Here is a 24883-nt window from a genome sequence, read left to right as displayed (position 1 = left end):
ACAGGGGGCCAATACACTAGGGCCCACTGAAGTACAGTTCTTGCTGCCTAAGAGGTAGGAGTTCTCTCTGTCTAGAAATAGCTGTACCTCTTCTTGTACAATTATTTATTTTTATTTTATTTTTCCCACTGTGAACTAGGTCAATGATCCTGTCTTTAGCTGCCTAGGGCATTCAGATTCAAATAGGCATCCAATGTCTAATGCCGCATGGACCCTGGGCACCTACCATTGTGTGGGCTTTATTCTCTCCTCCCCTTGTTTGTTCTCCTTCCGGTTTTCTCGTTACCTAGTTTATCTCTCATTATAGCATGTGTACTTTCCTAAGCCTCTCCAAATCCTTCCGGAATGCAGTTCCCTTCTCCAAGCAATGTCTTCGACAACTTTTGCTGAAAACTCCCACCAACACTGATGCACAACGGTAACGCACTCCCGTGATTAGAGCTGAAGAGCTGGCTGAATTACTATAGCTAAAGCCAAGTTGGTGAGGTGGCGCTTCCTAAGGAGTGTTAGTACCTTAAGACTCAAAACCAAGGTCTTTCCTTAAGGAAAGAGTTTACTTCCGGGGGAAAATAAATACATTTTCACCTCCAGGTCCCTTTTCAGTTGGGAATATGTGACATCATGGGTGAAGGCACTGTTTCCTGAAGTGTGCCCCCTGGAATACTGGCTCCCCCAACACTATCCAGGGCTACCTTAAAAAAAAAACAGGAAAAAAAGGAGAAAAAAAGGAAAGGGAAGAATATTCTGTGTTCACATACGTGGAAATGTGAATTAACCAAAGTTATTCAGAAATTTTACTGCAAAACTTCTTAGTCTTTAACATGCAAATATATTCTGACTTCCCCAGAATAGGAGATAGAGTTTAGTTTTCTAAACTCATGTGGCCCCAGAGTCTGGTTTATGCAAATCCTAATTCTCCCCTGCGTCCCTTTTCCCCTGGCTCTAAGGTCACATTGGGGACCGCTGTGATGGGAGAGGAATGAGTTCTTCATTTCATCCCCCTAAGTGCAGGGTTTGTGAGTCCTAGATATCTGGGTGACACGCAATGTGGTTAATAATTAGAGCAGCATGTCCCTCACAAGTCAGCAGAGGTGGGCACCGGAGGAAGCAGCGCCCCTTCAGAAAACCCCTCTCTTTGCTAGATGTGAACTGCAGCTGCTGGAGCTGCGGAATGGGGCGGTGTCTCAGGGGAGGGCTACCACTGATGGGACTCAGTGCCGTGGCTCCCAACCCACCAGCACCAGCGCAGATAGACCAGTGTGTACCCAGCTTCATACCAGCCCCGCCTGAGAGGTCGCAGGCACTTTCCTGGTTAGCCACCTGTAAGGAGAACTCGATGAAGTTTTATAGGAAGAGTGTCCTACAAGGAAATAAAGATCTAAAGTTTCTCTTTTAAAAAACTTTAATTTAGATTTGTAAGGAAATAAAACAGTTGCCAAGATTGTATTTGCACATAGTCATGGCAAGGAGATGTTTTAAAAATGCAATTGTGAATTTTTGTTTCTGAAAGGCAACCTTCAGTCAAGCCAAGGGTTAGTTACAGTTAGGCCTGTTTAACAATACAAACAGACCCCGCTTGCCCGAGATGAGCCATAAGACTCGACTTTCCTTGCCCAGTGGGAATATTTTGACTTGTATTAATGAGATTCTTATTTTTAAACTTCTCCAGATCCAGTCCCTGTGGGAGTTTATTATCTAGCATGTATGTGTTACTGTTATGTCTCTAAATCTAAAGTGAACCATTTTGTTGACAATTTAAATAGATCCGGCCCTGGCCTTTGGAATCCATCACCCAGTAGGGTCTCCTTAACATTCAGAAAGGAAGAAGGCACATTCTGTCCTAGAAACTCAGTCAGATGGGATATAAAACCCTTTCGGCTGACCATCAATTCACAGGGGCACTTTTAGATAAAAAAGATAACACCCAAAGTGATAGTGAGGTCCCAAGTCCAAACTGCCTCATCTTCTTATCTTGAAAAGTAATAATAGTAATAAACCAAAGATATAAAGAAGTCAGGAATCTTCTCCACTTCCTTTGTCCCTGCAATGTCACAGCCTGAGCCCCCAAATTACCTCCACGGGGACACTTTTTGCACCTTTCAAAGCCCACTGGCTGTAAGACTTGGAAGAAACGCTGAGGGATGTGAGGGATGTAGGAAAGACCCCAGAATACAAGACACCATCGCAAATGACCCAAGGTTCATTCTTGTTCTCTGGGGCTCTATTCATTAAACATACACAGATGCCAACCTTTAGAGTATAGGATCTCTTTACACGATGCTTTAAGGATTAGGCATCTTGCTTCAGCCCTCACTGCTGGAAACAGTCTACCTTTTTGCCAATGAATTTGAACTTGGAAAAGCACCTACATTATGAAACAAGACTTGCCTGGGGAGAATTAGGAAGAATGTGTCATAGCACCACACCCACTCAGTCAGCAGTAATTGAAGCACTATGCCAGTTGATACAGGTACATATTATGAATTACTAGGGAGAGAAGCATATCATGCAATACTCCTAACCATTCATTGGCTCAAGGCACAGAGATGGGAGACCAGGTAGAGCAGCAGAGCCCCAGCCGCAGCGTGGAAAATAAGACAGATGTTGCAACAGCCGTCTGATGAGCAATGGGAACTCATGGTTCCCTGGGACCTTTCCTCTTTCCTGTTCCTAGTGCCTCACACAAGCTTTATCTAACTAATCTTCCCTGTGCCCTGTGAGGTGGCAAGGCCCATTATCCTCAATTTGGTAGATGTGGAAACAGAGACAGAGGGAGGTTAATTTACCTCTGGTGAGTCAATGAATCAATAGCAAAACCAAAAGTGGTAGCTGGTTTTCAAATTTTCAGTCTGTTCACTCCAAAATATAGAGAAACTTGGCTGAACAAAATGTTGTTTTCATTATTGTCATAGAGCATGTATTCTAGCTCTATCTCTGGCATTTTATTTTTGGTGTGACCTTGAGCAGATTGCTTGTTCTCTCTGAGGCTACCTGCTGAATGGGTATGACACTTGCCTTGCCCATCCTTAAGAATGTCACGGCGCTCAGATGAAATGATGATTGTTTAATGGCTCTAAAAAACATGACGTTTTTTAAGCCAGTGTTTTACTGTTTATTTTCAAGTATGTACTATTTTTATACATGATATTTCTGACAATTCAAGAAAACAAGTGGCTTCTACTTGCATTTTATTTAGTGAAAGTGTGATGAGCTTTAGAACCATGTTCTCTCTCTCTCCCTCTCTCTCTCTTACACACACATTAATAACCCAGTTATATTTTTTTAGTGTTTAAATGAAAAAATATTTAAATAGAAGAATAAACCTTACTTAACACCTTACTCAGTGCCAAATACACAGTATCTGTTTGGTAAATATTTATTAGATAAATGATGGATGGATTCATTTTGTGGATAATAAATTCAGTTGTTGAAATTTTGGAGGTCAATGTGCAATAGCTGGATTTCTGAGGAAACCAATATAAAGAGCTTATAACAATAAATGCTATTAGTTCTATGAATCAATATCAATCTATCCATTTCTTGTGGCACATGTGTGTAATATATTGTACTTACTATCCACTAAACTTACTATATCCATTATCTTTTGATCTTACTATAATATTGGGACAAATTTGAAACTTTGTCCTACAAATAATAAAGATATAAAGCTTGTTAAAGTCCCAAATCACACAGTATTCCTGTGACCCTCAGATGTTTATTCATTCATTGATTCATTTAGTAATAGAATTAATAATTGCTTGCAATGAATTAAGCATTGTGCTAAGAACCATGTAAGGATTTTTTTTTCTTTTAAATGGCTTATTCTTTGTTCAGTCTCTCAAAAAGTGCCGTTTTATTCAACTAGTGTCCATCTGCAAATTCAAAGTCCTATCAGTATTTAAACCTAGCCTAAGGTCTCTCTGGGCCACCAAGGTTTAAAAGAAAAGCTTTATTCAGAGGGATTGAATCAGAAGTGTGTTTGATCTTGCCCAATGATGGGCAAGGGAACATGACCTCCCCTCCAGGGACAACCTGATCCTGCAGATGGAAAGTGCATGTGAAAGAGAACAGTGACAGTCCCGTTGGTTCCTGATAGAATGTCCTGAAATAACTAGAAAGGCTAGCTTTCTGTCATTTCTAATGTTAATTTGGTCTTGAAAATGTAATTGAGAACAAAATATGCTCAAAAATTTCAAGAAGGGTAAAAAGACAACTTTAATAAAATACTACAAATATCCATCTGAGATGAACTTCTTTTTCCATATTTCCTTCATTCATATCTTGTTATTTGATTATTTGTAGATGATGTTTCTGGACATGCTCATCTCGTCTTGTTATGGAGACAGTTATTTTGTGGTGTTGCACAAAAAGTCTTATCATTTGCCGGATCAGAAGGCCTGATACTTAATTCTGCCAATGGGACTCTGTATCCAAAAAGTTCATACTCAAAAAGTTGACTGAGGAAAAATATAGTCCTCAAATCAATAGTATCCCATTTTAAAATGTTGGATATGTCCTTCAAGATTTATCATTTATGTCTTCCCTGGGATAAAGATCAAATTCTTCTCACCTGGATATACAAAAGGTCCACTTAGGTGGGGCTGTGACTTACTTTGAGAACAACACAGAGAAGCATAAGGGACATTCTCCAATCCTACCATGACTGTACTGTCTACAGATGGTCACCCAGGGAGCCTGCGACATGCTTCCTGAGCCTAATTGTCACATGGGGGCAGCTTCATTATTGAAAAGACTGTGGCATTTCTTTCTTTAATACAATAAGAAATAGAAAGTAACCCTTTTGTGGATAGTGCCAATGAACACCGTGCTCCTGGATTTATTCTGGAAGCGGGTTTCTGCGGTGGTGAAAAAGGAAAGAGGAAAGGGGGATGTTGGAAGAATGTGCGTTCTTGACTGTGTCCCTGAGTAAGCTGGTGAGAGAGCGGAGTGGCAGGAGAAAAGGAACTGGAAACAGTAATAAAGGAGAGAGTGAGTGGAAAGGAAAAAAGCAATAGAGAAATAGAGGGCAAGGGATAGTAAGTAGATTAGATGAAATGAGGGAAGAAGAAAAAAAAATGCAAACCAGAAATAAACAAGGCAGGAGAGGGCGAGGGATGAGTGTGAGAAAGGTCATCCTTCCAAGCGTCAACAAACTACAGCTACTGGGCCAAATCCTGCCTACTCCCTTTTTTGTAAATACAGTTTTATTAACACAACCACGTCCATTGCTGTTCATGTTGTCTCTGGCTGCTTTCAGGCTACAATGCCAGAGCTGAGTAATTATGATCGAGACAGTAGATTGTATGTGGACCCAAACCCAAAATAATTACTTCTAGCTCTTAGGAAAAAGTTTGCAGTCTAATCCTGTTGCTCTCAAATTTTAGCATGCAACAGAATTGCCTGGAGGGCTTGTTAAGGTAAAGATTGCTGAACTCCACCCCCAGAGTTTCTGATTAAGCATAGCTGGGGTGGGATCTCAAATTTTCATGTCTAATAAGTTCCCAGATGATGCTGACGCTGTTGGTCCAGGGACCACTTTGAGAATCACTGATTTCATCTGCATGTCACGTTCTGAATAAGGGATTTTGTGCAGAAGGAAAGGAAAATCAAATTGCTTCCTCTAGTAGGTAAAGATAAATGTATTGCTTGATTTCACAATTGTTTACAAAATATCTATTTTTTAAGATCTTTAGAATTGGATCTGTTTGTGAGGCTGGTTTCATTCTTAATGAAAAATAAATTTGATTTAGTTAAAACCTTAAATAATTGAGGGTTTGTTCCTAAAAATGTTTTGTGGTCTGGTTTAATCCTACTCCCTGAAATAACATTGGAGTCCGTCAATGTCATTAGTGGTCTGTGTCAGTAATGTCCACTGAATCCATTGTGTGAGGGTCACCTCCCTGCCTCTGCTTGGAGCCCCTAAGAAACTAAGCCATAAGGGGCTTGGATTTTTGTTTCCCACCTGCCTCACTTCACTCCCAAAGTAGGCTGCAGTCTTTGGACTCTAATTTCCCATGAAACTGCAAGTTCTTCAATAGCTTTTCTCCTAGGGATGGGCATGAGTGTTGCTCTGAGTGTGCAAACTTTGGAAATTATGATACCAAGGACTACCGCCTGCCTAAACACTGCATCGAAGAACTCCGAAAACTCCCCCCACCCCCCACCACAAGTAGAGACATGGTCTGCGCAGTTAAGATCCTTTCTACTCCTATCCTTAAATCTGCTCCTGCTCTGAATTTGGGCAACCAGTTACTCGCCTAACCTTCATGTGATTCATGCTTCATGTGTGATGCCTGGATGTTCTGTGAGGAGTAGAGAAATGCTTCTCTTTTACCTACAGCCTAGCTTCGAGAATATAAAGACAAACATAATTCTGGAACTTGAACGTGCAAGAGGCATCTCAAAATAGACTGAGTTCAACTTAGAATTAGCAGCTCTTTAAAATGTGTGATGGTTTCATTCCAACTTTGAGCTGAGTGGTTGTTCCCTTGCACACATAACTGAGATGGACAAAAGTTTGAAAAATCATTTTTTTATAAGAAAGCCACTATAGAGTTTAATTTTAGTTAATTCTGACTTATAGTTCTAGAGGATTTATAGATTTTGTAAAATGTTGATGTGCATGAAAAAGTATATTATGTGTATCGAAGAAGGATGGATGATGTAAATGTACATTCCATGCCTAGGACATGAAAGACAGTAGATGCTCAATACATCAGTGCTAATGTTGCTTCAACTCTTTGTCTTTCTAACTGAATTTATTGGGTGAATTAATTAATAAAATTATATAACTTTCAGGTCTACCACTCCATAGTACATCATCTGTATATAGTATTGTGCTCACCACCCCATGTCAAGCCTCCTTCCATCACCATTTATCCGCTCTCTACCTCTCTCTACCTCTCCCACCCCCTTTCCCTCTTGTAATCACCGTCCTGTTGTCTGTGTCCGTGGGGTTTTTTCTTTTGCTTAGTCACTTGACCTTCTTCACCCAGCTCCCCTCTGACAGCTGTCAGTCCGTCTTCATATCATTGAGTCTGTTTCTATTTTGCTTGTTAGTTCATTTTGTTCATTAGATTCCACACATGAGTGAAATCATGTGGTACTTGTCTTTCTCTGACTGGCTTATTTCACTTCTCATAATGCTCTCCTGGTCCATCCAGGCTGTCGCAAAAGGTATTAAAAAAAGTTCTGTGATGAATTTTCCTTTTGAATAGACATATATATAGTTAATCCCATTAGGGAATGTTGTGGGTATAAACTCTCTCAAATTCCTCTCTTATAATTTGCAAATTGTGTTCAATGCTAGAAAAAGTAAAATTGGATATAACGTGCCACCTCTTCTCAGGTCTTCTTTCTATGATATCTTTTTTCTTCCTTTCCTCTCTTCCATTTACAACATGGTTTCTCTTGAGCTTCCACTGTTTTCAGCACTGTTTGGCTCAGTCATACCACCACCTTGATAAGAGACATAAAACCAAGGGGTCATTTTTTTTTTATTGCCCTTCCATCTACCTTCCATTCAAATAACCCGCTGCCCATGTTTGAGAAGGAATAGGAATAAACCTATTTGTCGATTCACTGCATAGTAGGCAGCCACAGTTGCGATCTGTGTAACAGATGGGATACCGTTAAGAATGAAATTCCACTGCAGAATTGTAAAGGTCATGCTGGATGCAGTTTACTGGGGCAGAATTTTGTTACAGGGGATGATGCGAAATGCTAACAGGCAATTTGACTGCTCCTCTCTAGCTCACTCCAGGGCTTGTGCTATGATGAAATAGTGCAGATTCACTACAGTTTTCACTTGAGTTTAATGTTAGGAGAGACACTGATCTTTCTGGTGTCAGAAAGAAAATGCTTAGAAGGTAGTACTGAATAATTGAGTGGGTTTGTTGTTCTAATTTTTTCTGAGTTCTCAAATCTTTAATTCATACAGTTATGATTTTATGTATTAGTTATTTTGATGACTGCAAAAACTAATCACCAAAAACTTAGTGTTTTTAAGACAATAGCACCTTACTTTTTATAGTTGTGGAGGACAGAAGTCCAAACTTCAGTCCGAGTACTTAGAAATGGCTGTGTTGGCAGGGCTGCCCTCCCTCCGGAAGCTCCCGAGAAAGTTCCCTTGTCTTTTCCAGCTTCTGCCCATCACCCCTTTCCTTGGCTTTTTTCTCCTTTCTCTACCTACAAAGTCAACAGTAGAGCATCTTCTAATCTCTCTTTCTTTTCTCTTAACTTTGCTTCAGCAAACTTTTCCATCACCCTCTCCTTCTATTTCCAATTTCCTTTATTGTGGAAATGCATGTAAATTACATGAATCAAATAATCTATTTATTATTCTCTCTTCTGATGTATTAATGCATACTTAGCCATGTGGCTCTGGCCATTTTCTTTTTACGTTTTTCTCTTTCTTTTTATAATGAACACAGACTTTTTTATAATGAAAACACACTGTTTTAAACAGACTCATGAGAAATTGAAGGTTATTTTTTTAGTCTTTAGTTTGGAATTACCCTTACAGTTTATATATATATATATATATATCTATATATATATATATATAGATATATATATATATATATATACACACACACACACACACACACACACACACACACACACACACACACAAAGACAAAGAGAGGGACAGACAGACAAGAAGAGAGAGATGAGAAGATTCAGTTCTTCATGGCTCCTTAGTTGTTCATTGATTGCTTTCTCATATGTGCCTTGACTGGGAGGCTGCAGTCGAGCCATTGACCCCTTGCTCAAGCCAGTGACCTTGGGCTTCAAGCTAGTGACCTTTGGGCTTAAGCCAGTAACCATGGGGTCAGGTCTATCATCCCCTGCTCAAACTGGCAACCCCACGCTCAAGCCATTGACCCCGTGCTCAAGCTCATGAGCCCATGCTCAAGCTGGATGAGCCTGTGTTCAAGCCAGTGACCTCAGGATTTCAAAGCTGGGTCCTCTGCATTCCAGGCCAAGGCTCTATCCACTGTGCCACTGCCTGGTCAGGCTATATATGCATTTTTAGAAAGTTCAGTGTCCCCATGTTCCCCCAAAATAGGAGGAATCTAGGGTTTCAATATCAAAACTATTTGTGGAGAAATTTGTACATCACAGCTTGCCTATTTTCTTGACTCGTGTGTATGCTGTGTTCATGGTTTATAAAGCAAATGTTAAAATAAAGGTTACAAACTCCTTCACTGGTACAGCTCCTGTTTCCTATGACATTAGTATTGAGGAAAATCTGCAAATTCATTCACACTATTTTTATTATTTTTAAATAGAAAAAATGTTGTGTGCATAGGATTATTAATTTAGCTGTTATATTAAATTTTGAGGAGACCAAAAATATTTCCTGGTAGCTGGAACATTGGCTGCATTTATAATGACTTTGATTGAACATTGTGAGGAAAATAGTTAATATAATAGCCAAAAAAAGTAAAATTCACATGAAGTATACCACACAGAGGAAAAAAATCCCTGCAGATTTCTATATATGCATATATTAATATAGTTCTTAAAAGATTAAAACTATTCTGATCATACTGTTCTCTGAGTTGCTCTTTTTAACAATGTATTATAAATATTTTCTATATTATTTGACATTTTTATAGGCTGCATTGTCTTTTATTGTATGGCTACTCCACGTTGTTTTTAAAACACTCTGGAAAATATTTTTGCATCTATTTCCTAAACTGAAATCTCAGGAAGAGGAATTCATAGCATTTTTAGCTCTTTTGGTACATAAGTGACACAGAACATTGTAACTATATCTCTTTCCTTTTGTTTTTAATTTCAGGTTACCTTGCACCTCGAAACCTTCCTAGTACTGGCTTCTTCCCGTTTCTGCAAACCCTACTCTGTGACACAGACTCTAAATGCAAAGACACGCCCTATGGCCCACAAGATCTGCTTCGAAGGAAAGGGATTGATGGTGCACTAATTAAAGACAGGTAGGGGCACTTTCCAAGTGTGTTCAGTTGTGTGGAGAGATCATGTCTTATTTCCCTATGACAGGGGTCCCCAAACTACGGCCCCGTGGGCCACATGCGGCCCCCTGAGGCCATTTATCTGGCTCCTGCCGCACTTCCGGAAGGGGCACCTCTTTCATTGGTGGTCAGTGAGAGGAGCACAGGATGTATCCTGTGTTCCTGGAGAACTGTATGTGGCAGTGCTGCAAAGCGCAGCATCTCACATATAGTACTACTTCCGGTGACGTGGGATACAGCGTCACAGCTCCGGAAGCGCGTCATATCACTTGTTACAGCTAGCAGTGACAAATATGGAACCGGACATTGACCATCTTATTAGCCAAAAGCAGGCCCATAGTTCCCATTGAAATATTGGTTAGTTTGTTGATTTAAATTTACTTGTTCTTTATTTTAAATATTATATTTGTTCCTGTTTTTTTTTTTTTTTACTTTAAAATAAGATATGTGCAGTGTGCATAGGGATTTGTTCATAGTTTTTTATAGTCCGGCCCTCCAGCGGTCTGAGGGACAGTGAACTGGCCCCCTGTGTAAAAAGTTTGGGAACCCCTGCCTTATGAGATATCCAGCAATCTATCCTAAGTTAAATAAACAACTATATCTACAGATGTGTTCCTCTAAATAGGAATGGACAGGGTAGATACAAGCTAAAATGACCATGTGTATGTGGGATTAAGCATAATCTATTTTGTATGAATTACCCAAACTTGCTTTTTAAACTGGTGGCCAATGTATTCCTCCTTTACTTCCCTCAAAGATTCTCTGTCCCACCTCAAAATTTTAGTTACACTTAGCCCTATGATGATCACAAGCATAATATTAAATACATAAGGCAATGGAAGGGGCATGATCTCCTGGAAGAATGCATGTTTATATTACTTTATGCGGTACTACTGGATATAATAGAAACAAAGAAATGCAAAAATAAAGGAAATTAAAGATCTAAAAATCAAAGTAATAAAGTTGCAATTATTCTTAATTGAGCAACAACCTTTTAAAATGAGGTTAATGTGCGTCATAGTTTACAGTGTGAGAAACAGCTGAAGAATAAAAAGAGAGAATCTAGACTGTTTACAGTCTCGATTTTCTGTCTTGGGATTCTAAACCTAGAGAGAACCCAGGTGCTTACCTGCCTGTAAAATGGAAAATAATATTATAATCTGAATTGACCATGAGGTAATTTTGGTAGGTATATATTTTTAACTGTTTCTCAACATAAGTTTACATTTATCTATAATCAGAAATATTTGGCTTCAGAATTTTAATTTAAATTCCTTGGTGTGTAGCACAATTTACCCTTTAATATCATTATCGTGATTTTGGTCATCAAATAATGTGTGTGATACTTTAAGAGAGAGGAACTACAAGCTGTTTAACATAAAATATAAACACGTCAAGAATTGTCACGGAAAAAGACTTGAAACACACATAATTGATGTGTGACTGATTCACTTTGGTTATGTTGTTTAAAAAAGTTATTTGAGTTTGATGCCTAAAACATTCTCATGTTCATTCATTCACTTGTTAATTTATTCAAGAAGGAATGATTAAGACATTCCTATGTAAGTGAACCGGAAAAGTTCTTTACCCATTTTTCACTTGCACTCTAATGGAAGAACAAGCAAAAAAAAAAAAATAAGAAGAAGAAGAAAGTATATAAATAGACAGCATAATACTGAAAATAAGTGTGATAACAAGAAAATTAATGCAGGTTAAGAGATGAAAGTTGAAAGGTAGGAATTTAGTTGAGTCATGAAACTGATGACCTCTTGTGTAGTCAGTGTAGAGGTAAGGTGAAAGCGGGCATTCTTGGTCATTCGATCAGCTCACAGATTGTCCATAGTCCCTTTGTGAGTGGTGAGTCCATATTCTAGCAGGGAGGTAAAATATTAAGTCAATTATAGTAGGAGCCTGACCAGGCAGTGGCTGAATGGATAGAGCACCAGACTGGGACGGAGAGGACCCAGGTTCGAAACCCCAAGGTTGCCTGCTTGAGTGTGAGCTCACCAACTTGAGTATGGGGTCACTGGCTTGGGTATGGGATCATAAACATGACCCTATGACTGCTGGCTTGGGCCCAATGCTGGCTTGAAAGCCAAAGGTCACTGGCTTGTGCCCAAGGTCACTGACTTGAGCAAGGGATCACTCGTTCTGCTGTCTGCCCTCCTTCTCAATCAAGGGACATATGAGAAAGTAATCAATGAACAACTAAAGTGCCACAATGAAGAACTGATGCTTCTCATCTCTCCCCTTTCCTATCTGTCTGTCCCTATCTGTCCCTCTCTCTGACTCTCTCTCTCTCTCTGTGTGTCTCTGTCAAAAAATAATAATGATAATAATAGTAGAAGATAGTGCAGTGGAGAGTGTCAAAAGATGCTGAGGCTAGCACCCTCCATATTTAAATTTTCAGCTGGGGTAATCAGGTGACTCTTCATAAAGAGGTTTGGCTTGAGATGGACATTTCATGAACCAAGCATTAGAGAATATATGGGGGGAAAATTAATGTTCATTATTTATAAATTAGATTACAGTAGGTGGGGTTTTTTTTATAATGAAGAACACAATAACTATGAGGAAAATAGTTAGCAATATCTAAGAAGTGTATAAGTATACCTCCCTGAGTATATTTTTATGTAATATAAAAGAGAACCAAACTCATGAGGGTTGTCTGAGATGAGCCATTAAGTCACTTTTGCAACTCCGATGAAAGTCCAGGTTTATTTTATCCTCTGTTGATTATTCTCTAGACAGCTGACCACATCTGCTTCTTACAGTTTTATTCTAACCTCCAGATAGATTGTCTGGCCCAAGCTGTATATTCAGTATTTTCTCTAAACTACCAAATAATTGGAGCTTAATTTAGAAAATGATGTACAATAGTAAAATTGCATTAATGATATTTCTCACCATGCTATTAACTTTTATGCTTTATATAGCCATGCAATGAAACTGAGCATGGTTCTTGGATAAGCTGTTCCACTAAATTGCTTCCCTTTGGTGAAGAAAGATTCTCCAGCATAGCCTCGTTAAGAGACAAAACAGTCTTCCTTTCTCGTTTTGCAAGTGAAGGTGAAAAGGCCATTTCTGGCCCCATCAAAAGAGGCCACCATGTTTACTGTAATAGAATGCTCTCTGAAAGGCAGGCTGATCACACCGCGGTCACTATTTGCTGACTAGTTGCCAAGTGTACTTTGATATGTTGTGCATTGACACTAGCCTTCTGTTATTAAATTCACACTTCTCTGGCATTAGCTTCAGAATCAGGTGCTTCAAAGATGAAATCCAATGCTATACGCAGTATCAGTTCTAACGAGCTGTCTGAAAAAAGAAATGATTACATTTATGGATTTTTTTTTTGCTCCTTTGCACAATGAATGAGCCAACATCCCAGGACTTACCCTCCTGGTCCTTCCTCCCTGTGCTACCTCCAAGAATACATCAGAACAGTGGGGGACCTGGCTATGCGATTGCTCACACAGCTGGGAATGGCAAAGATCCTCCTCCAGAGCTCCAGGGTCATTATCTGGAGAAGTGACTCAGCGTTCCTGCAGCTCCCATAAGGGGAATGCCTCTGTGCATCTGCTCCCTAGCTCTGTCATGTTGACACCCGTCCATGACCCACAGTTCCCTAAATTCATATCTCTGTCCCTATTAAATGGCTCCTATAGACCTTGAAACATAGCTTATCAGATTTTATTCAGTTTTAAAGTACCAAGGTTTATGTTTAGTATTAAAAAATATGTGTTTAGAAATTGACCTGAAGATATTATTGGGAATATAAGGTAAGAGAAAGTCGAACAGCATGTGTCCTCATTTGATTACAAAGATGAGGTAGGATGTGTAGGTCAAATAATGGACTGAATTAACTCCAGAGTAATTTATAACAATATAGTAATCATTTTAGTGAGTATTCATGTAAAAATAACGTTCAAATTTTATTTATAAAAAAAACAAAGTGGAAGAATTCTTAACTACCTAGTATATATGCATTCAAAGTGTCTCTTAATATCAAATACCCTAATACAAAGCAACATACCAGGGTATTTCTAAATCTTAACATCTTAACTGATGCCTGTTTTTGATTGGTAAGTGGGTCACTTATAAAAAAGGTATATTTGGAACATAGGCCGGCAAGAGTGTATCTGAAACATGGATGACCTTGAAGGAATAAAGTCAGGATGAAATATGAGAAAATAATGAAAAAAATTAATTGTTATATAAATGATTTCTGCTTGGGGGTAGATGGCAAGTATGACCACATCAGACCACTGAGAGGACCTCAATGCTGCCACTATGTACTTATTTGTAGTTACAGGTCAATAGTGAATGCCATCTGGACATTCACAGGATCCAAGCGGGTCTAGAGCACATGCCACATCTTCTTTCCAGGTGTCAGCGGATAGCCACATAACTACCATAATGAGGAAAAGAGAAAAATAAATAAAATGGTAACTAGTTCTCAGAGACAAAAAAAAAAAGAATATCAGAATTTTTTTTCCAGGATTTACCATATGCATCTTTCCTGGTAGGAATTCCTTTTATAGAAAGGATGTACCATGGCACACCTGGGTACCACCTACACAGATAGTCTTTCCATGTATAGGAAATACAAAGACACCAGTGGCAGTGCATAAGATGATACAGAATTTATAGAACTGTGACATTTCCCAAATGTAACTGTTGGTAGACATGTCTGAGAAGAAATAAAATCTACTCTGGGCCTCGTTTTCTTAAATTTAACATTTTGAATCCAAGATGTTTCTTTAATTGAATTCAATCTCAAAATAGAGGCTTTTATTTATTTTTTATTTTTTTTTAATTTAATTTATTGGGATGACATTGGTTCATAAAATTATGTAGGTTTTAGGTGTACATTTCAATAATACATCATATGTATGTTCTAATTGAGCCCTTTAGTACCACTGAGGTAGAATATACTTTTTTAGCGTCTTGGAGGAGGGACCCTTAGCCATCTCCACACTGCTACTGTACAGGTACTTGGGTTCAGTAAAAGGTATTTAAAGGTAACATGGATTTGATTCTGGCTTTCTTGCCTCACCCAGAAGGTTAAATTTTCTGGACTTGGGTTAGCTTGCATGAGTTCAGGGCCACCTAAGTTTTGCATAATACTTTAAAATACCCCCAAGAAATATCCAGCATGAGATAGATTCTCTGAAATTTTCTTAGAACTATTCAGAGTTCCTGAATAGGACCTGTAAGTCTCCTGAGTTGGTTGTAGGGAGTAGGTATGAGGATGAGTCATCATGGAATAAATCCATAGCTGTCACAGCCTAGTGGGAGGTTTCTCAACCTCAGCATTATTGCTACTTGCAGAGAGATAATTCCTTTTCATGCTGTATGTGGTAGTAAGTTTAGCAGCATCCTTAGCCTCTATCCCTGGATGCTAGGAGCACCACCTCCCTTCCAGTTCTGACAATCATATATGTCTCCAGACATTGCTAAATGTACCCTGGGAGTGGGGCAGGAAATTGTCCACAGTTGACATCCACTAGTCTAGTGAAAGGATAAAGGAAAAACTTTAAGGTAGCAAGAGGTTTGAACTAAAGTTATGATTCTAGCATCTTGCTCTGTGAAAAACATAAATAATAACTCTAATTTAACAACCCCTGTGATGTGTTCCCATTGTTCTCCATGCATGTTCTTACTTAGCTAATACAATGAATGCATAATTTCTGATTTTCTTATTTGACTTGCTCATTATATTATATATGGTGGGAATTCAATACATATTGGTGAGTCAATACATATTGGGTATATTGTAAGATTGCACATTAGGGTCTGTGATATCATCCCTGGGAGTTTTCCTCTTTGGAAGACCATTGCAGAACCAGTTATGCAACAATGGAAGGCAGACCAGGCTATGTAAAAAAGATGCTTCCTTTGCCATCAGTTCTTCCAAGTGATAGCCTTTATTATCTAGTATTCAGTGCTTGTCATATTTTGAACACCCTACCATCTGCCAACGCAATTGTAGAGTTTTCTAAAGAATTTTAAAGCCTAAGAAGGGGAAAACTGATCATTATTATAAATGGATAATTTCTCTTATAAGTAAACTGATAAAGAAATTAAATAATAAAATGAAGATGGTGTTACAAAACCTTGGGTGAAGTCTTTTGCCTTATTTCACCTAATTGGCCAATGCTTGCAAGTTCCAGCTCTCTGAATAATAGGGGTGCATCTAGTTGCTTTCCAGAGATATTGAAGGTCCTAGTGCTCTAGAGGGATTATATGTGCAGCATAGATGCCTGAGCATAAGACTTCAGCTCCATACTGGGACATAAGGCTATGTCTTTGCACCATCTTCTCTTGTTGGTACTTTGGTGAATGTCCATGATGACAGGCCCCAGACCGACACTTGATAAGCACATTTCCTTAGAGTGTTCACCACAGCTTGACAAGGTGGCTATATCATTCCTAATTTGCAGATGAAGGAAGCAATGACTGAGATCTTTTGGGAAGAGGCAGAGCTGGGATTCCAAAGATACTCTGCTACACCCCAGCAATATCGTCGCCTTTTATTTAATCAACCATCTGATTGTGTGGTCCAGTACTGTGTTAAGTGTTTAGAATAAAAAGATGAATAAAATATGGTGCCTACTTCCAAAAATGTCACAGCCTAAAATGGAGAAGAGGTAGGGCTAGGTACATAAACATGAAACACTTAAAATTGGTATAAAATAAACATGTAAAAGTGTTTAAATTGTGTCAAGTAGTAGAAAGGGCACTGTTTCTCACCTCTCATTTTAAGAAGCATATAGTGTTCTTTCTATAAGCCTGGTCATGCTAATGACAAAGTTCAGAGATTACCATTATTAACTCAGTAAGACTGGCTATCTTCCTACCCTCCTTCAGTAATTTAATGGAGAGTTAATAGAATTAATTGCCTTTGCCTGGAGGAAGTAGCTGTATTTCAACTCAGAACCTTAATTTATCTTTTCATCCACAACAATCTCTATTTTGCATTAATTTTGTGGTTTTCATTTTAAAAGTTTAAAAGCAACAGCTTTTTTTTTGTGCTGTGGCAGTGAGCACATGCCATCAATGCCACGCCACGCACCGTAAATACAAAATAAAACGGAGGAAAATTTGCAGACAGACAACTGTTAAAGCACAGATGACATCTGAGCTCTCACCTCCCCCCCCAAAAAAACCAGCCGAGACCACACTGAAGGAGATGGACCACCTCCTCACTCCTGTTACATGGAATTCATTCACGGGTAACCATGGAATCATGGACACTTCCTGGTCAAGGACAGGCCCTGTTAGAAAACAAAGCTCCTTGTGTGGAAACAGCCATTTTCCTGTTGAATGAACTCAGAACTGCTGAGCCAGTGGCTTGCAGAGAAAAGACGGCTTGTTTTTCTTTGGTGTTTAAAGAATAGGAGTTGTGAGAGGGCTCTTCTCTGAGTGTGGGAAGATGGGCAAGGTGTCCTCTCCGGAGTACACGCAGCTTTTGCTTTGTCAAGCTCACCCTTTCTTAGTTTCCCAGGGCCTCTTCCTCTCTCTCCCCTCTCATTCATTATTTAGTCTCTTCTTCCTCTTGCTCTTTCTTTATTCATTTTGATCTCTGTCATTCTCCCTTTTGGTTTTTGTTGCTGTCCCTCTTCCTTAAAATTTTTATGAAAGCAGTTTTTCTTTGCATTTTCAAAATATGTTGATTTCGGTAGTCTTCCTTATAGTATTTCAAGTGAACTAAAAAAAAAAAATGTTGATAAAAAGAAAAGTGCAGCTGACTTTCTTAGATTTTTCTAAAACTTCTGTAAGAGAGAAGGGAAAAGGTTCAGGTCAGTTCTTATTTGTATCTGAACAGCTTCCCATCCAAATAGTCAGCAGAAGGAATGTAAAAAGATTTAGAGGAATACAGCGATGGTCATGAATAATTCAAATGTACATTAAGAACGCAAACTTTCTGAAGTAACCAGTACAGTTTTATAGAGGATATTGAAAAAACACTAGGGAATAAAAACAAATATCGCCTCTTCTTATCATATGCACTAAAAGGACACACCAAGAGAAAAAAAAAACAGATTTTTTTTTCCAATTACAAATCGCAGAGCACCCTGAAACCAGGATTCAATCTTGTTTCTAAAAAGAAATTCAAATTGAACCATAGTAGTAAGCAGAATTTGCTTTTCTACTGTTATATTTTTATATCCATTTTTATGTACCTTAAGTAAGCATTTTTTTTTCTTTAAAGTAAACAACTACACAGAATTCACCAGCTTTTATGAATTCTGAAAAGTATTCATATCCAAGTATCTGGACTGATTTCACTTTTGAAATATATATACATTTATTTTAGGCACTCCTTTTAGGTATATCAGATTTTCAAGAAAATATGATTTTCCCCATTTTAATAATAATCAATTAAACAGGAAATGAATTTTTTTAAAAAGGTTACTAAATTGTAGGGATGGCCAAGAATGTTTTCTTTCAAAAGCTAGTGTGATCATGTTGTGCAGGGGTCCCTGCCACCACAGGGCTATAATTTCCATGTTGATGCATTCAGTACAATTAAAAATCGGCTCATGTTGTCATTCCTTTAACACCTGGTGCCACCTGTAATGACACAAACCACAGTGCCTGGACCTGTCTAGATACTCAATAAATGTGTGTTCTTTTCCTTCTTCCTTAACTCTGTCTTACAAGCATCCATCTTTGACAATCTTCAAAATGCCATCAATAATTTAATATAGAAAACTTGTTTTTCTTTTAAAGTTGACAAATAGACCTTTGTTTTTCATCCTTGAAACACCCTTGGACTCTTATCTATTTGGAATTCATCTTTTTAAAAGAAAAAAAGGATATATCATGATTATATTCAATATTTAACCTCAATGTCGGAAAAATAATTCCCTTTCTATACAATTAAAGTAAAAATAACTATTTAAAACCTCATCTAAGCCATTTTTTTCTGAATAATACCTACTTTGTAGGATATCTTATATATTCATTGGTGTCCGGTTAGATGAGCTCTTCCATTAGAATCCTAGAAAGTAGATTAAAAATTTGAAAGTCCTCCGAGAGAGCCCAGGAATCTGCCACATAATACAGTGCTGTAACTAACTGAAATTAATGTGGGTGAAGTTATAGAGTTTTTGCTTTTTCCTTCTCTAGTGCGGTTCTGAGAAAGTCATCCAACCTGCAGAAGGACAGCAATTTATCACTCCAGAGCACCACAGTCCCAGAAAGGAGGCACACATCACTGGGTAAGCTATTCTCCTCCGCCGAGTTTAGTACAAGTCTTTTGAAACAGCCGGTAAAGGTCTAATCTCTAAAAGGGTTTATACTTTTAACTTTACAGCAAGTTGGAATGCCTGGAATATCCCTAAGAGATCTAAATGTTTATTGTGGTTGCCTAAATGTGGCGGTGAAATTACGCACAGTCCTTGAGAATAATTAAAAATTAAGTTCTTAGTGAAATACTCCTCTCTGGGAGCAATGGCCTAGTTGGTACTAAATGTGATGTTGAGAATTGCACACTTTGCAAGAGTTAAGAAGGGACTCTGTCGTTGTCTGTGAGACGATGCTGGGATGGTAAGAAAACTCGGGAATAAAAATTATTGGGTGGAATCGCAGAGATTTGTCCAGACTTTGCATCTTACTGATGAGGAACATGGGCCCAACAAGGTTAAGTGTGGAGACCACAGTCCTCCAGCGACCTGGTCCTAGAACCACTGCCAGGCCTGGACTCTTTCAGCTTGACACGTACGTATTCCTTTAGCTCAGCGCTCAGATCCCTGTCATTCAGTGTGCCTGCATACTTCCTTCATTCACAGTAGGCCCATGGCCCTCAAACCTCAGTGGGCAGAAGAGCCTGAGGCTGAGCTTCCCTTTATCCGAGTGATTCTAATGCAGGCGGTGTTGAGAAGCCACAAATTGAGAATACTCTTGAAACACACATTTGACAATATTGATCGGCTGCCTGCTATCCAATCCCCACCATCCTAAATCCTGGAGACATAATTCCTATATGTTGAATATAATTGTACTCTGGGGGAAAAAAAGAATACTATGGGGTATTTAAGATTGTGTGACATTAAACAACATTTCAGTACAAGTGGATGGACTAAATGAAAAAAAAAAGTCCTGTGTTAATGTGGTAGAAATATGGTGGTGAGTGGTTTTGAGGAGTTAAGGCTCCGCTGTGGGTGATCTGTTCGTCTGAACAGGTTAAAGCACAGTAGGAATAAGAGCACAAGGACTGTGTGTGGTCCAATAAGCTTGGCTTTGCTCGGCAGCCACAAACAACATTTCTCACCCTGGCTGGCCCCTCACAAACATAGTGCCATAGTCTACAGAAATCAGTTAGTAATTTTTAAAAATATATTGGGGTGACATTGGTTAATAATACTGTATAAGTTTCAGTTGTACAATTTTATAATACATCTGTATATTGCGTTATGTGCTCACCACAGTTGGTAAATCCTTCATCCCCATGGGGACTATCATAAAGCCTAGGCCTTAGTGTTGATAAGTCACTGTATTTACTTTTTAATGTTAAGATTCTTTACTGTGAGAATAACAAAGTATTTTTGTCCAAAATTTATAAATAAAGTTAACAGACTGACCCTAGCTGGATGGCTCAGTTGGTTGGAGCATTGTCCCAAACTGTGAAAATTGTGGGTTTGATCAATGGTCAGGGTACATACAGGAAGAGATCAGTGTTTCTGTTTGTTTCTGTTTTCCTCTCTACCATTTTCTCTCTCTAAAATCAATAGTAAAATAAAATCTCTTAAAAAAATAAACAAAAGTCAAAAGCCTTGTTTAATGACCATTCAGGCTATAGATATGAACATATTTCTAGCTAATGCTCCTAATCCAGAATTCTCTGCCACATTCCACATAGTACTAGATGACATCACTTTGGGAATTATTTAACTAGAATATGCTGTAGTCTGGACTAATTGCTTTATCTCACTTATTTGGTCTGAAATATCATGCAGAAGCCACTTTGGGGAGGAAAGAATTTATGATCCTAAGCAGATTTCAGCGTCCCAAATGAATAATTAAAAAGAAAACCATTTTCACCAGATGTGCACTGGCAGATCCTTTGAACAGATGTTGGGTATGATGGATCTGTGGGGCTAGTGGAGGCACCTCAGGTCCTCTAGGACTGCACAGAAATAATTCAGCTTATTAGGCAATAATATTGGTGATAAAGTTTAATGCCAGAAACTGGAATGAAAGCAAATCAAATCTAAAATGACTGGAAAATAACCAAGAACAGACCAAAACCATTACAATATTTTTGTGAAAAGAAATACTAATAGAATTTGCCACTTTGCCTGTATGAAACTGTCATGGAAGACACATATTTGAGCACTTTCTTGCTGTGGGGGTATATAAGGGCACAGTGATATTTATGGATTTGTATGTGAACATGCCTGTTTTTGTGTGGGTGTTTAGCATCTAATCTGTTCTTTCTTCTAATACAGCTTCGGTATTTCCCAGTCCAAGTCCTGATTTAGAAAGTACTGGAACAGATACTTTCAATGGTAGTCAACTTCTGGCCAGGATCCTTGGTTTGGAAAAGGTAATTTCACTTTCTTTTATAATAAACTGATAATAAAGAGCAGTTGAATAAATGCTTTTTAAATTAATAGGGAGATCTCCCAAATAAGAAGAGGTTAGGGTCATCTTTCCCCTTTGGAATAATATGTCAGGAAGATTCTTTTCTCAGGAGCTCTTCAGTTAAACAGCTGAATTGAGACATTCTGAATTCCTTAAGGTCTTGGATATTTATTTAGTTTCCTATTAAGCTCCTTAATCAAACTCAAGATTTCATTTTAATAAGAAATAAAGTAATATTAAATGTGATTTTTTTATTTTTCTGAAGCAAGAAAGAAAAAGCTATATGACAGCAAACAAAACAGTAACACTCATCAAGCTTGCTGCCTCATTTATACTGATAATGCCTTTAGAGAAATTCAAATAATGGAAAATATATACTTCTCTAAAGTAGTAAAATTCTTTTCCTTAGCAGAGTTTATTTATGGAACTTCCTTCTATTTGCTAGTCATTTACCTTAAGATTCCAGATTGCAAGATAATATACATAATTTCTATCAAAGATGTAAACTGGCAGCCTGTGAACTAAATGTGTGTGTGTGTGTGTGTGTGTGTGTGTGTGTGTGTGTGTGTGTATGCTTAAATTCATTTGGGCGGAACAGGTACTTGTCTATTAACTAACACCCCTACCATTTTTCTGGTTGTCTCTTATGCAGCCAAATTCATACATTTCAGTTGTTGACTGGCCCTGATAGATATTTTAGCTCTGTTTTATGTGCTCTGCAGAAATTAAGGAAAGGTTATTTTCAACATTTTTATAATAGACATCTCTCTCTCTCTCTCTCTCTCTCACACACACACACACACACACACAAGCATTTTAAATAATCCATCTATGTCTTTTTCAGTATACATTTCTTCGATCTGAATCATGGGGACAGATCTCTGACTTTTATTTATCACCCAGTGACTATAACCACTGCTGCTTAATATGCCTCTGTTAGTTACCCCTGCGTTAACACTTTCTACAACTAAGGCAGCTCAAAAAACTGGTTTTATATAAATAAAACAAAGCACAATACAGAAATGAATGCCAGGAAAAAGCACCATACCTATCAAAGCAATTTAGCCAGTGCCGGTTGAAATATAAGACTTTCCCATTCAGTCCAATCTAGATGTTAAACATCTAGTTTCAATAGTAAGTAATAGTTGAGATGCTGAATGCACCCTGCCTGAGGCAGGCACAGCATAGGAAGCCTCTGATGTGCCCAGTTAATTCCCATTTAACCCTCCCCCCCATCATGCTAGTGTATAAACTAGGGAAAGTTATTTTATTCCATTCTATTTCTCCCATGTTGGTCTCTAAAAGCAATCAGTCTTGCAAAAATCCTACTTCATCGTGTTGAAGCTCCCAAGCTCTCTTTCTCATATGGAATAAAATTTCAGAATTTTGTGAAGCAGCACAGTCATATATCCAGTAGAGATAAGTAAGAAATGAATCTTCTATGTGTAGATACATATTTTTAGAGTAGTTGGAGCAGGGAAGGGATGTAAAAATTAGGGTGACATATTGATGCCCTTGTCAGCAATCTCTGATTCCTCTCTTTTTTTCTTTACTGCTTTCTGCAACCCTTGCAAGAATGAGTAGAGAAATCATTTGGGGGTGAGTTTATGTGCATTGTTAGGAAGGAGAAATGGATGAATGACTGGAAGGCCTGGCACTTAGATCCTAGAATAAATGAATCCTGTTTTGTTCCATTACATTTAGAAGTTGAGTCTTTGGAAGCCTGGGTGTAGATTATGTGATGTAAACTTAAGGGCAGAATGAAGTAGTCGGCCATTACTTTACAGGATTATAAAAATTAATTATTAGGAAGGACACATTAAATACTACAAATAAATACTATAGTCTCTGTAAATATCTAAAGTTCATAAGGGTGAATGTGATCAATATTATAGCTGAAATATGGCTGCACCTGTGATTGGTCTGTATTGTGAAATATATGGAGGACATAAAATGATTGCATAATGAAAATGCTTTCCAACTATTGCTTTTTGTAATTATATACTTTCATGTATTTTCATATACATGTTTGTCTTTTTTATATGCATAATTCTTAAATGAAATAATTGCTTTACAAATGAAACATAACTCATATTTTTCCACTTCTCTAAATAAACACTGTTGATCTTGAGAATAGACTCTTAAGCTGCTACTTTTTTTGGAAGCCTTCCAAAGATGTAGCCAATTTTCCATGAAGTGTCATAAAGAGTTAGAAAACCTGAGTCTCTGCTTTGAAATGCCCAGGAAACACTAAGATTTTTAAGCCTGAAGAGTTTTGTTAGAAAAGATCTGATGCATTTAAGTTTTCTGATCAGAGAGAGGGAATGAGTTCAGTTAAATTATATGAAAAGCATTTAAATTATAACAATGATGAGAATTACTACATTCACACTTTTGGTGATTCTTCATGGGCAAACCCAGTATCTTTTAGTGTAATTTTGCTATAATGCACAATATTAAAATGATTATTGTGAAGATATGTCAATTTCCTTAAAGACTAGATTACCTTAATTTGTATATTTACTAACAAAATTATCTCACTCTTCTCACACACATTTTTAGCTGTTAAAGCAAAATTCAACTTCAGAAGATATACGAAGAGAATTGTGTGAGAGCTATCCAGGATATATTGCTGATTATACCTTCTCTTGGACCACTCTAGGGAAAAATATCTTAAACAAATTTTGCCTGTCCAACACGACCCTTTTAGAGTCTTCTCTCCAAGAACTAACAAACCAGATCTCTCAGGTGAGTGTAAATATTTTAATAAGATCAAAATCTCAACAATAGAAGGAAAGGTACTGTTTTCTTCTCATATACACAAAGTGAGTCAACATGATGCAAAGAACAGGCCCATAGCCCACATGGACTGCAAAATGCTGACCAGAATATTTGCTGGCTTTTGGTATGGATTCTCACATAGAGATTCACCAATACTGTGGACAATTTTCCAATTTTCTAAGGAATGTCTGCTTTCTATTTTAATGTGCAGGATTGCATTGAACCAAAAACATTGCATTTGGTTAATGTAGACTTATATTTGTAGATTAAATACAGCTTTGTTAAATGGTGAATGCAGATTGATTGTTTTCCCTGAGAAATTTAAGTGAGATTACTTAGGATGTAATGTAAGTTCCATAATAAAACTGTTGAAGCCATGTAACTCTCAGAAGTTAGAATAATGGGTAAGCTTTTTAATTTTTCACTAATACAAAACCTAATTTGAAAACTGATTTTTTTATGACACAATATATTTCTTTCTCTAAAATATACACTAGAACTGAGAACTT

The 24883-nt window shown here is 37.9% G+C and overlaps 1 protein-coding gene across 2 annotated transcripts in view; it reads left to right on the top strand.

The window, feature by feature from the left end:
* ABCA12 (ATP binding cassette subfamily A member 12) overlaps positions 1-24883 on the top strand; it is a 179895-nt gene that overhangs the window by 48443 nt on the left and 106569 nt on the right. Inside the window, exons 3-6 of one of the 2 annotated variants that reach the window (XM_066345995.1) lie at positions 9809-9962; positions 19137-19228; positions 21458-21555; positions 24156-24341. In XM_066345995.1, coding sequence (XP_066202092.1) covers positions 9809-9962; positions 19137-19228; positions 21458-21555; positions 24156-24341 — 530 coding nt within the window. Of the gene's footprint in view, positions 1-9808; positions 9963-19136; positions 19229-21457; positions 21556-24155; positions 24342-24883 lie in introns of those variants that run through there. The other variant, XM_066345994.1, reaches the window with a different exon arrangement.

The sequence above is a fragment of the Saccopteryx leptura genome, chromosome 7 (genome assembly GCF_036850995.1).
Source record: "Saccopteryx leptura isolate mSacLep1 chromosome 7, mSacLep1_pri_phased_curated, whole genome shotgun sequence".
Classification (NCBI taxonomy): Eukaryota; Metazoa; Chordata; class Mammalia; order Chiroptera; family Emballonuridae; genus Saccopteryx; species Saccopteryx leptura.
This window is presented reverse-complemented; position numbering and strand designations above follow the sequence as displayed.